At 37.3% G+C, this 13,455-nt stretch overlaps 1 protein-coding gene across 7 annotated transcripts in view; it reads right to left on the bottom strand.

Moving 5' to 3' along the window:
- NPHP3 (nephrocystin 3) overlaps positions 1-13,455 on the bottom strand; it is a 42,013-nt gene that overhangs the window by 19,628 nt on the left and 8,930 nt on the right. For 6 of the 7 annotated variants that reach the window (XR_004182290.1, XM_021934863.2, XM_021934862.2 and 3 more), the window contains exons 6-11: positions 12,912-13,072; positions 7,838-7,994; positions 5,459-5,533; positions 3,908-4,081; positions 1,178-1,281; positions 93-207 (exon numbers count right to left, since the gene is read on the bottom strand). Coding sequence is in view for 6 of the 7 variants with exons in the window: in XM_021934863.2 (XP_021790555.2) it covers positions 93-207; positions 1,178-1,281; positions 3,908-4,081; positions 5,459-5,533; positions 7,838-7,994; positions 12,912-13,072 (786 nt within the window). In the remaining variant the exon portion in view is untranslated. The remainder of the gene's footprint in view (positions 1-92; positions 208-1,177; positions 1,282-3,907; positions 4,082-5,458; positions 5,534-7,837; positions 7,995-12,911; positions 13,073-13,455) is intronic. The other variant, XM_021934858.2, reaches the window with a different exon arrangement.

The following is a 13,455-nucleotide window of genomic DNA, read 5'->3' as shown; positions in this document are numbered from 1 at the left end:
TTTTAAATTAGTTTACCAGTAGGTACTTATTAGTCCCAACAATTTCTGAATCTAAATGAAATTCTGTAATTCCAAAAGATGGAATACTATACCTTTAGAGTTAGTCGTTTAATAATCAAGGAGGACTCTGAGCTGGTTGACATGGGCCTTCCCACAAAATGGGAAAGAATCAGTGTGTTGGGGGAATTCTTCTGTTGTAATTGAATCCTGAAAGAAAAAGGCAGCACTTTTATAAAACTGATGAAGTTCCTTGACTGTCAATAAAAAAAGAATTCACAATGCAGTAAACATCAAATGTTGCCTAATTGAAGAATCAGATGGTCAGTTACTTTTAAATAAATATGGAAATTTCTGTTTTTACTCCACTGGATCCTTCTAAATAATCTTTTAAAAAATTGTAGATTCATTTAAATTACAAATAGATGTTAATTAACATAAACCAAAGTACTTTACATATGACGGTAAGGTATTAGTAAAATAAGCATTAACTTTTAATTAAAAATTCCAACTAGAGGAAAATTTGTTAGGTACAAAAATATTATTTTCCAAACATAACTTTAAAAGGGTAATAAAAAGGAAACAACTACATATGCTAACCCTTCAATGTAAATAATTATGAATGAAAGAAAGTATTTTTACTGCTTGTTTTTAAGCAACATAATGAAAAAATAGTTTATTAGCTTATATGAACCTTAGTCCATAATTTGCAGAACTAGATTGCATTCATAGTAAAGCTTATCCTTAATTTTGATGTTCTGTAAAATGTATTTCACTCTAGTCTGCTTTTGTCGTTTCCAATATTTAAAATCCCAATGAAACTTTTAAATAAAGGCAATAATTAAAAATAAAGGCACATTACTCTACAATCCACTTAACATGTCATATGTTATATGACATGTTATGTCACATATCACTTCCTTACATAGCACTCCCATAGCTGTTACCTATGTGATTTATGTACATAATCATGAATGTTCATGCTTCCTATTGCTTTCTCATTCTGTGTCTTCTCTCTGACATCCAAATTCAATGCATTTCAGGGCATGAAACTATTATTTTATTTATTTGTTAATGTTTAGTGTAGGCCACGCAGGAAGGCAGGCATGCAATACATTTTGTTGAATAGATTCAGTAATTCAAACAATGACAACAATAATTTAACTGCACTGCATCATACCACTTGGATAAAAGAAGAGACTTTCCAGAACCTGGTCCTCCAGACACCAGAAGAGGTGGGATCGGGGCTGGTGCTGCCACTAGATCATTAAGGCGCTGGTAATACTAGAAAAAAAAATGAATTTACATTGTAAGGAAGCACATGCCTCTGAGACTACTGAAGAGTCAACTTCTGATTATTCTCTGAAAATACTGGAGAAAAGCTCCGTGAGAAAATGAAATCTACTTTTAGTTGACAGCACCCTCATAACCGGCTATTTTTATGGCTGGCAAAAACATGACTGAACTAGTAAACTAAGAATGGGCCTCAATCGGCCGGGCGCGGTGGCTCACGCCTGTAATCCCAGCACTTAGGGAGGCCGAGGTGGGCGGATCATGAGGTCAGGAAATCGAGACCATCCTGGCTAACACGGTGAAACTCCGTTTCTACTAAAAATACAAAAAAAATTAGCCGGGTGTGGTGGCGGGCGCCTGTAGTCCCAGCTACTCGGGAGGCTGAGGCAGGAGAATGGCGTGAACCCGGGAGGCGGAGCTTGCAGTGAGCCGAGATCGCGCCACTGCACTCCAGCCAGGGCCACAGAGCAAGACTCCGTCTCAAAATAAATAAATAAAAAGAATGGGCCACGATTTCTTCTACACATAGTATTGCTGCAAATTAATGGGTAAAGGACAACATTTCAGGTCCCTGTGGGGTTTTGCAACACTCAAATGTTTGCAGAATGTTTCAGGGAGCTCAATGTAGCCCCCAAACCACAGAAAATATTGCAGAACACCTTGAAGGTACTGGCAGGCGACCTAGATCTCCTGGTCAGAGGAATAAACACCTGTTCTGGGAATCACCTTAGTTTCTGGGGGTTGCTGAGAAAAGGTCCAAATAAGAGGTTTTGTCTGGGGACTTGGAGTCTCCCAAACTGCCGGAGAATCAGGTTAGCCTAGGCTGCCTGAGATCTTTCTGAAACTAAGTGAGTTCGGTGTAAAGTCCAAGAATTCCTATTTCCCAAGCTTTCCCCAGAAACTCAAAACTGGTTCAAAGCTAAAAAGGACACACACAAAAACCAAAATATCTTAGTACTTATTAAGGAGTTTCAAAAGTTATCTTGAGACTCGAGTTTTTCTTCAGTGTACCAGTGAAGTGATAGCTGATGAGGAATTTTAAAAAGTGTATAGCAAGTAGTTTGCAGCCAGCTTTAGGCTAGCTTTGGAATAGCACAATTCTCCAGCAACTACAATGAATTACTTGGTATAGGTTTTCAATCAATTTTTCTACTTGTTATATTTAATTAACAAGCAGAAAAACTATATCTCTAAAGAATATATTCCCCAGGAACTCAAATAATTTGAATAGAAATGATTCTTCTGAAGGAGCAAAGAAAGTCTTGATTTACTACCTCTAAGTCCTAACGACTTAGTTCGTGGTCCCACAGAAAGTCCATTTATAGGATCCATTCTTCCCAAGTTCAGACCCCTGGCTATAAAAGAAAAACCATGGATCTGAAGCCAGAAAAGAACTAGGTTCAACTCCCAGATCTGCAATCTACTCACTGTGTACTCTTAGGCAAACCATAATCTGAACCGCAGTTTCTTAATTTATAAAATAACAATAGCAATACTTCTCATAAAACAACGACTAACATTTATCATGTATCAGGTACTGTGCTAAGCACTTTATGTGCATTATCTGGTTTAATCCTTGCAACAAGTACCTATGAGGTAGTTACTATTAGTTATTCTCATTTTACAGCCAAGAAAGTCAAAGTTTAGAGTGGCCAAGTAACTTGAAAAAAATCTAGTTAATAAATGATGGAATCAGGACATTGACAGTCTAAATTTTAAAAGTTCTGTAAAAACACAACTGTTAGTATTAGCTACTATAATATTCTTTAAAATATTAGTTCTTACATTAATTTTTAACTATTAAGTATTACATTTTTTTGAACTTGCACATAGATTTCATTGTATACCTCAAGTTCTGATAATTTGTTTAGATATTTAAGGATGTTGGTAAGACTGATAAAGAAGGACTTATCTGCCTATTTCATGAACTACTATGGTTTGTTTTCTGAATGTAATATTTTGATTCAAGAATTGGAAGAACAGATACTCTTACTATTCATTTTTCTTTTCTTTTTTTTTTTAAAGACAGGGTCTTGCTCTGTTGCCCAGGCTAGGGTGCAGGGGTATGGTCATAGCTCACTGCAGCCTTGACCTCCTGTGCTCAATTGATCCTCCCACCTCAGCTTCCCTAGTAGCTGGGATTACAGGTGCATACCACAATGCCTGGTTAATTTTTCTATTTTTTGTAGAAACAAGGTTTTGCCATGTTGCTCAGGTTAGTTTCAAACTCCTGGGCTTAAAGCAATCTGCCTGTCTCAGCCTCCCGAAGGGTTGGGATTACAGGCGTGAGCCACTGCACCTGGCCTCAGCCATACTATCCTTATCAAGTTTCCTAGCTATCCTAATTCTAGTCTGAGTGAGTTGCAGATGGTGGCATAATAAACATGTGGTTGATAAATTCCGGTCTGTAACTAAAAATGTTTGGTCTATAAGCATATTTGAATCTCATGTATCTTTATCACACAAACCTAAGCATGTGTCAACATGGATAATCAAGCCATGAGATTAGACAACCAGAATAATCATAAACCTGAACTATATTGAGATGAAAATACAATCACAATACAGCCTGTAAGTGATGACAGATCTTTGTTGAAATAATACTCCAAGCACTTACTTTCTCAAATCCCAACTCATGGGCTGAACTAGAAGCCTGCTGAAAAGTTTCCATTTGCTCTTGTTCATCATGTATGTCCCACAGAACGTCACCAAAATCATCTTCTTCTGGAATGGAATCCTCACTACCCAAATCCTTAGTCTCCAGGTCTGTGTTCTCAAAACCCAGTATATCCTGAACACAAAGAACAACCACACAAAAATGAATGAAGGAAACAAGATCTTACAGTGAGGGCACCCAGGCCCAGAGTGGGCTTCACCTACTTTCGGGAGGGCAAGTTCAAACATATGGCCCTTGTATAACACCTACAAGAATAAACTTACAACTATAAAAAATCACTAATTTAAAACAAAAGAAATAAAAATATTAAAGTAATAGAAATGAATACCTCTTTTTATAAAACTAAAATTAAAGGAATATTTTGAATCCCATGGAATTTGTTTCTTGAAAAATGTTACTCAACATCTTTGGTTGAATCTGGCTGGTGAATAGTTATAAAGTACTAACGACTAGGAAATATGTTATAAGAATTGAATTACTAAGATGTGATTTCTTGATCTCAAGTATCTCTGCTGTCATATTTAGTCTTTATGTTAAGTTACTGAAAATATGTTCTCCTTCAAGCACTAATGATGTTAAGTATATTTACTTTCACTTGCTGCCATTCCTTCTGCTCAATGAATTTTATTTATCTTGGTCCTAAAATTTGCAAGATTGTGAAGATCGAATTTGATAAAGACAACCGTTATACTTGAGAGTACCATATAAAATGTGTTGCCAGAAGTCATATCATTTTGGGGCTCACTCTTTTTCTCTAATAATAAATCTTCATACTTCCTACATCTCAAATAAGGTCCCTGGATGCCTGGGGGAGGTGTCAGAAGGTGTGGGGAACCGCAGGCTAAACATGGTACATCTTCCCACTGTGCCTATTCTGTTTGAGGAAGAGGGGAGTAATAAATAATCATTATTACTGTTTTTTCTAATACATAATTTTAAATTAATTTTTATATTGAACACAAACATAGACATAATATCAGGCAGAATATATGACTCACATAAATTTTCAAGACAGCACATGAAACTTCATAAAGACTTCCAGCTCAAGGCCCCTCCCTGGGCCATGTTCTCATCCCCCCTGGAGGCATGCTTTCATCCCCCTCTTCTGTTAGGAATAACATCGTGGGAAAACCTGAAAGGGACTTTCCTAATATATAAAAATTCAAAGGGTACACAGAAGAGCCTCCCTATTGAATAAAATGAACACTTTCTCTCAAACAGTTTTTAGCTAGTGCTTCTGTAATATGTTTTACACTTAGGTATTGAAGCATCAAATAGTCCTGTGAGACAGATCAGAGGTAAAAATATTAATACATGATCCTAATAATGCTAAGAACATACCACAAGATGGACTCCCAACAGAAACAACAGCACCTTCCTCAAGTACTGTGTTCAAAAAGACAAGCAAGTGGTTTTCTCTGGAAAATTCAATTTTATAGAAAGCGATCTTAAAATATTTTAGATGAAATCTTACAGAGAATGCATATTTACCTGTTTAATAATCTTTTCTACACAAAGATAAGTTTTATATACTCCTTCTGCAGGATCTCCTGAGTGATCAATGATCTGGATAAAAATCATTTAAGAACAATGAGAAAAACCATAATATCAGAAAGAAATGGTGGTAAACACTTTTATAGTGCTTATGTGACAGGAACTATTCTAAATATTTAACACGTATTAGCTAATTTATCTTCACAACAATCTTAGGAGGGAGATACTATTATTATCCCCATTTCATAGAAGAGTAAACTGAGGCACAGTAAGTAACTTGTCCAAGGTCACACAAGGGATTTAGTGTGAAAAATGGAGCAATAAAACAAGAAGTAGGCCAGGTGCGGTGCCTCATGCCTGTAATCCCAGCACTTTAGGAGGCGGCGACGTGGGCGGATCCCGAGGTCAGGAGATTGAGACCATCCTGGCTAACATGGTGAAACCCCATCTCTACTAAAAATACAAAAAATTAGCCAGGTGTGGGGGCGGATGCCTGTAGTCCCAGTTACTTGGGAGGTTGAGGCAGGAGAATGGCGTGAACCCAGGAGGCGGAGCTTGCAGTGAGCAGAGAGCCCGCCACTGTACTCCAGCCTGGGTGACAGAGTGACACTCCGTCTCAAATAAATAAATAAATAAATAAATAAATAAATAAATAAATAAGTAAAAAGAAGTATACATTTTTTTGCCCTGTCTCCAAATTTTCTCTTATGTATTTCCATACCACTCAATATATTTACCCTTCAAAATGCATCAAAATCTAATTTTATATCAATAAAACTATAATTCTACAAAAGACAAAAGCAAAATAGTATTTTACTATGTAGTCTTACTGAGTTTGCTGAAAGAAGAACACCCAATCTGTAAGAACATGTGTACTGCTACTAATAATATTTGACAAAATGAGAATAAGGCAATGATTTTACAATAAATACCAAGCGAACAAGCATGGAGATTCACCCTCCATTTACATTTATAATCATGGTAGGGAGACCTTATTTCACTCCTATTTTATAAAATAAATTCATCCTTCTAGCATACTAATTTTTTAAAAGTAAAGGTTATAGAATACATAGAATAAAAAAGATAAATTAATATCTTTTTTTGTGGGACCTAGTGGACTAGGCTGATACTACAATAATTAAAGAATGAAATGGCTCTGGAAATGATAATAAAAATGCACTTCCTTTTTGTCTTAGCCTCTTTAGCTTTATATGGCATGCTGGTCTCAAGCTATCTTTTCAATACTAAATGATGGAAAGAAAAATGCCTGTATTCATATTTGATTTTATTTCCTGGCTGGGCACAGGGAAGTGAAAACTGTAAAAATCCTAGAGTTGTTCTCAATTGTATTATTCACATTAACTACAGACATTTACCAAGTTGCCTCCATGTACAGTAATAAAAAGCCTATAATATCTATTCTAAAAATTATCCCAACAGGCATCTAGGAATGATCAAATTTCTCTCATCCCATCATCAGCTTTTTGTTTTTCCCAATGCTCTTAGGAAAAGTCACTATAAAAAGTCTCCTCCTGCAGCATGGACAACATAATGAGACCCCATCTCTATAAAAATGTTAACAAAGTAGCCAGGCATGGTGGCCCGTGTCTGTAGTCCCAGCTACTCAAGAGGCTGAGGTGGGAGGATTGCTTGATCTCTGAGTCCAGGAATCTGAGGCTTCAATGAGCTATGAACATGCCACCACACTCCAGCCTGGGTGACAGAGCGAGACTCTGTCTCTTAAAAAAAAAAAAAAAAAGTCTCCTCCTGACACTAATCCTTGGTCAGTAGACAGAAGAACTCTACGCTTGGGAGAAAAGCACAAAATACCATCTGATCATACAGATCATACTTGTGCTAGCCACACTTGGCGATTCCTTTTTCCTTTTTTTCTCACAACCCACAACCAATCTGTTAAGAAATGATATTGGCTCTACTGTCAAAATGTATTCAGAATCCTACCACTTCTCATCATTTCCTCTACCACCACCCTGCTTGGAGCCACCAGCATCTCTCACCTGGATAACGGCAATGGCTCTGAGACTCTGCACACTAACCCCTGAATGACCACCTATTTTCAACGTGGCAGCCAAAAAGATGACTGTCAGATGATCACGCTGGCCCTCATTCTATTGCTTATAGTCCTGCAATGGCTCCCAATCTCACTCCAAGTGAAAAGCCAATATTCTCAAAATGACCTCTGAGGTTCTTCACAATCAATGAGGTCCCCTCTCCTCCTACTCCCGTCACTTATCTGCTCCAGCCACATGGGTTTCTCTCCCCTGCCCAGACATGCCAGGCTCATGTCCACCTCATGGCCTTTGCTCCAGTTTTTCCCTCAGCTGAGTGTTCTTCCAAAAGGCCTATGAATTTTACCTTGGCTTTGTTGGTCTTGTTTCGACTAGAAACTTGATCAATCAATTGCTGGACAGAGTCAGAACTGACTTTTCCATCTTCCAAACGATGAAAGATTAATCGAGGTTTTCCTTCAGGGTTTTTCAGAAACGCCTCTTCACAGTCTTCCAATAAAAGGCTAGATTGGAAATCAGCATTTTGTGTGCTATACTGCATGTGGCAGCAAGCAGTTAATCAACCTATACCAATAACGGAGTTTTACTACAGTGACAAGTGGCCAGAAAAGGTCCAACTGCAGAACAAGTGAAGTTTTCCAAAAATGGATGTGCTATGGCTCTCTTCTAGCTTGGTCTTAAAATATAATATATTCATTAACCCACAGTGAGCATAAATATAATAAATTATGCATTAAATTGTAAAGCCTATATAACTTTATTTTTTAAAACTAAAAAAGATCTCAAAAACACTCTTAAACTTGGCTCAACATAATGGACCAGACTCATGAGACTTTGAAAATAGATGGCAAACAAAATTCCATCTAAAAATGTATAATTTCTAGGTTAACACAAGGAGGCAGGAGGTCATGCGTGGGGAGGTACACAGGCACCATCCAGGGCAACAGCCAGGTTCCTGCACTGCTTTTCCAGGGGTTCTTTTTAATGCCTTTAATTTGACCCACCTCACTTCATGGCAGAATCACAGGAGAAATCTCTTACAATGGAAGATAGGAACTGAAATATGGCAAGTCCAGGAGAGGCGTTTTTTCCAGATAAAGGTTTCAAAATGAGGAATTCTTTGCTCTTGATTGGCCCTCCTTGATTACATCAGCACCCTTGTTGGGCAGACCAGGCTCACTAAGAATTCTTGAACCTACATAGAAGGAGAGGAGCTTTTCTGTTTGGATGGCAGCCCCAAAGTTTTGACAGTTTTCTCTTTCCCAGTTCTTTTAGTCTTTTCTCATCTAATAAATGACCCTAATCCTTATACCCAATATATACTACAAAAAAGATCTGGAGACAGATTGGAAGAGGTTAGATGACTGGAAAAAACCTTGACTGAGGTGAAGGTAAAAAAATTCCAAAAAACAACTTTGTTACAGGGAACCAAAATTATATTTTTAATGAAAATTCTAGAAAAAAAAAATTCTAGAACTAATAATCTGCTGAGGTCTTTCTCTCTCTCTCCCTCCCTTCTTTCTTTCTCTCCCTCTTTTTTTTTCTTTCTTTTTTTTTTTTTTTTTGACAGGGTCTTACTCTGTCACCCAGCCTGGTATGCAGTGGTACAATCACAGCTCACTGCAGCTTCAACCTCCTGGGCTCAAGCGATCCTCCCACCTCAGCCTCCAGAGTAGCTAGGCCCACAGGCACATGCCACCACACCCAGCTAATTTTTGTATTTTTTGTAGAGATGGGGTTTCACCATGTTGCCCAGGCAAGTCTTGAATTCCTGGGCTCAAGTGATCCTCTCACCTTGGCCTCCCAAAGTGCTGGGATTACAGGCATGAGCCAAGGCGCGCAGCCCACATCTACTGGGGTTTTCTACACAACAAAGGACACTGTAACCAATTCCCCTTTCTAGAAAGCATTAAATGAAAGTTGTCTAGAGAAACAAATTTTGTGTGTGGGGTGTGTGTGTGTGTGTATGTGTAGAAGGGTGATACTATATGATTCAGAATTTGCAAATTAGACTACTAGACCAAATTATTAAAAATTAAGAAACATTCTATTGTATATTTCTGTGCCAATCCATTCTACCCAAACCACAGAAGTTTTCTATGTTAAAATCACTCTGACCATGTTCTATAGAATTTTGGAATTTCAATGATTCATCTGTCAGTGCTTTGGGGGAAAAGTCTGTGGCCCATTAGAAGACCAAAGAGTGGGTGTGCTGTTCAGGCACATGTCCATATTTCAAAACATTCCCTACAAAACTGACCCATGGGGCTCAGATAAAATGATATGATCTCTGGGATTTTATTCAAATAATTTGGTGGAACGGAAGCAGATGCTACAGATGAAACGACTGGTCATGAGTTGATAATTGCTGAAGTTAGACAGTATGACAGGCCAGCTAATATGTTGATAAACTGCACTTTAGGATCCCTTCAGAAAGTAGCCTGAGCAGACAAAAACGTAGGGGAGGAGCTGCTAGAGAAGATGCAGCTTTGTGGGGCTGGAGGAGTTAAAACAGTAAGGCTGAGGCATAATGAGGAAAGTTCAATTATAGAACAAACAAGAGCTTCCACTCGCCTAAATTCTGTAAGGAAACTCTATAGGTGATCTGGTAAAAAACAAACAAACAAAACAACGAAACCAATAATAGGGCCTAAGAAGTCCTGAAAGGTGACTGAACTACCCTTTAGGCGCGGAAGCCTCCCCATCCCTTGAGAAAGACTGATGATGCCCTGAGGAAAACCAGTCACAGTCGCCCCTCTGTGCTGCTGTGCTGCTGTGCGAAGGGAGAGGCACCTCTCCTTCTACTCCTTCTACGTAGGTTCAAGCATTCTTAGTGAGTCTGGTCTGCCCAGCAAGGGTGCTGATGTAATGAAGGAGGGCCAATCATGGGCAAATAATTCCTCATTTTAAAACCTTTATCTGGAATATTCCTACTCAGCCAGCCTCTCCTGGACTCGCCATATTTCAGTTCCCATCCTTCACTGTAGATTTCTCCCAGGATTTTTCTCCTTCCATGAAGGGAGGCGGGTCAAATCAAAGGCATTAAAGAAGAACCCTGGAAAAGCAGTGCAGGAGCCTGGCCATTTCCCTCTAATGCACCTTCTCCGGCGACACTGAGAGGCACAGTGCCTGTGCACCTCACTAAGCGTGACCTCCTGCCTACCTTCCCTGCCTACAACTAAGTATGTTGGTAGCATAGCTGCTCCAAATCCAATCATTTCATACCCTAAAACCATACATTTTGAGCTTCATAATTTCTTATAAGAGACCTGAATAGTGTGAGAAGCCAGTGAACACTATCTTCAAATAACTCTGTGGATACCATCTGCACAAAGGGAATAGTTATTGACCAGGAAAGTGTTTCCCCATGGAGCTTCCAAGCTGCTCAGGAGAAGCTTTTCTAGATTCATCTTTTGGGAAGGATGGGGTAGTCACTGGGGTAGGTGAAGGCGCAATTTGAGAGAAACAAAGGCTCCAACAGCCCGTTTGTGGTGTGGAGCCCATCCCCACTGCCGTACCTCTTGACAGGCATGAATGAAACAAATAATAAAATAATAAGCAGCTGGAATAAGAAAAGTTTAAGTAAAATAAAGCCAAAGTAGAGACTAAAATTATTAAATTTAAGAAATTAAAATCCTTATTTAACAAGAATAAAATTTTTAAAAATGTACAATATAAAATTTTACTAAAAGGAGATAAACTGAAAACTACTAAGCAAAAGTAATAAAATATGAAATAAATGGAGAGGAAAACATTAAGAAGAGTTTAAAATTGGAAAAGAAAAATAAATGTTAAAAGTGTAAAAATAATGTATACAATGTTTTATTTAAAAAGTAAGGGTTTTTTTGGTTTGTTTCTGAAACAGGGTTATGCTCTGTCACCCAGAAAGTTTCTTTAATGTAAAGAAAAACAAAATGGTTGTATGGATTACAGATAAGAATTAGAAAAAATAATGTAACAACAAATAACATATTACCAAGTAAGATAAAAAAAAGACTCAATCATTAAGTAATAAGACAAGATATATCCTTAATAAATATAAAAACAGGGAAAGAACAAGGAAGTGGTGGATAGCAATGAAACCCAACTGAACGCAATCAAGTTGAAGAACTCCTTAAACATATTCTGGATGAAGGCTCATTGACCAGGTAGTTGCCTGTTCACCTGGCCACTAGGCAAAGTCTTAAGGGTCACAAATGCGTTATACTGTAGGGAAACTGGTGAAACTTAAGGCCCTACATATATCTATACACAGTTAAAGTCAGAGTTCGTCCACAATTAAAAATAAAAAAGCAAAATGCTTTGGAAAGGTTAAATTTAGACAGTAAATCTAGAAAGAAAAATTAGCCTCTTATTAAACTTATTTTGTCGTTTATATCTAACTGGTGAAAAAAAAATCTTTACTTGCAGACAAGATTCATTAGCATGATTATATTCACATTATAAGAACATTGTTCACTTTACTGGGTCTATTTAAACAGTAAGCTCCTCACAGCATGTAAATTATGATTCAGCACCTATACAAGTGATCAAGTACATGAACTTCATATGTAACATATATAGTTCAAATACCTCTCAGTTTGTATCCAAAGAAAAAAAACAATGAAGGTTAATGTTGATTATTGAAATTAGGAGTTATTAACTTTTTCTGTAAAAGGTCAGATAGTAAACAGTTCAGGTTTTGTAGGACATATGGTTTCTGTTGTAACGCTTCAACTTTGCTATTATAGTATGAAAGCAGCTGTAGAAAATACGTGAATGGGCCGGGTGCGGTGGCTCACGCCTGTAATCCCAGCACTTTGGGAGGCCAAGGTGGGCAGATCACAAGGTCAGGAGATCGAGACCACCCTGACTAGCACGGTGAAACCCCATCTCTACTAAAAATACAAAAAATTAGCTGGGCATGGTGGCAGGCGCCTGTAGTCCCAGCTACTCGGGAGGCTGAGGCAGGAGAATGGCGTGAACTCGGGAAGCGGAGCTTGCAGTGAGCCGAGGTCGCATCACTGCACTCCAACCTGGGTGACAGAGCAAGACTCTGTCTCAAAAAAAAAAAAAAAAGAAAAAAAAAAGAAAATATGTGAATGAATGAATGAATGAATGTGGCTGTGTTCCAATAAAAATGTATTTACAAAAGCAGACTCCTGGCTAGATTTGGCCCTTGGGCTATATTTGCCATACTCTGATTAAAATAAGTTATAAATTAATGAAGTTGATCATATGACCTATGAAAAAAGTCTAACAGCATAAAACTTTTAATTCTTGATTTTATTTAAGTACGAAACAGTTGTAGAATAAATTGAATTTCATGGATTTTTTTATTATAAGGATGCAATTAAAATTTATCTTTGAAGCTTATTTGGCAACCTCAATTCTATTTACAGTTTACTGCTTATAATAAATTACATTTTTTTTCAGCTTACCTTGGTAATGTTAAGTGAATAAATAAAATAACTAAAGAACTTTTCTCAATTTCCCATTTTCTTACAGTGAGGTATTGATTTTCAACATCTATTGGAAAATAAACAGCATGGAAAAAATATCCCATTGTCTCGCACATTCTCTTAAGTTTAGGTGAATAGTCCTAAAAACAAATGAAAACATATAAAAGCTTAATGTATTTAACTAAAGATCAAGTGAGATTCACACTACTTAAAATAAAAAGCATGCTTTAAAACAGGTTATACTGGATATCTTTTAATATAAACTTTTAAAAATAATCACATTTTAAAGAAAATCTTAAAGAGAAAAGGCAAGTTTCTTTCAAATACAAATAATAATAGCTTAGCAACCTGGCCTTTTTCTAGCTCAGAAGATGACTTATTTCATAATAAACCTAGAACAACAGGAGACAGTATTAGGCTATTTTGCTTTGGTATTTGTTTCTTTTTGGTATTATTACCATGAACAATCTGTTTTATTGTCATAAAGAGTGCAAAATATAGATCCATAGATCTGTATAGTAAA

Source organism: Papio anubis, chromosome 2 (genome assembly GCF_008728515.1).
Source record: "Papio anubis isolate 15944 chromosome 2, Panubis1.0, whole genome shotgun sequence".
In the NCBI taxonomy this organism is placed as follows: domain Eukaryota; kingdom Metazoa; phylum Chordata; class Mammalia; order Primates; family Cercopithecidae; genus Papio; species Papio anubis.
This window is presented reverse-complemented; position numbering and strand designations above follow the sequence as displayed.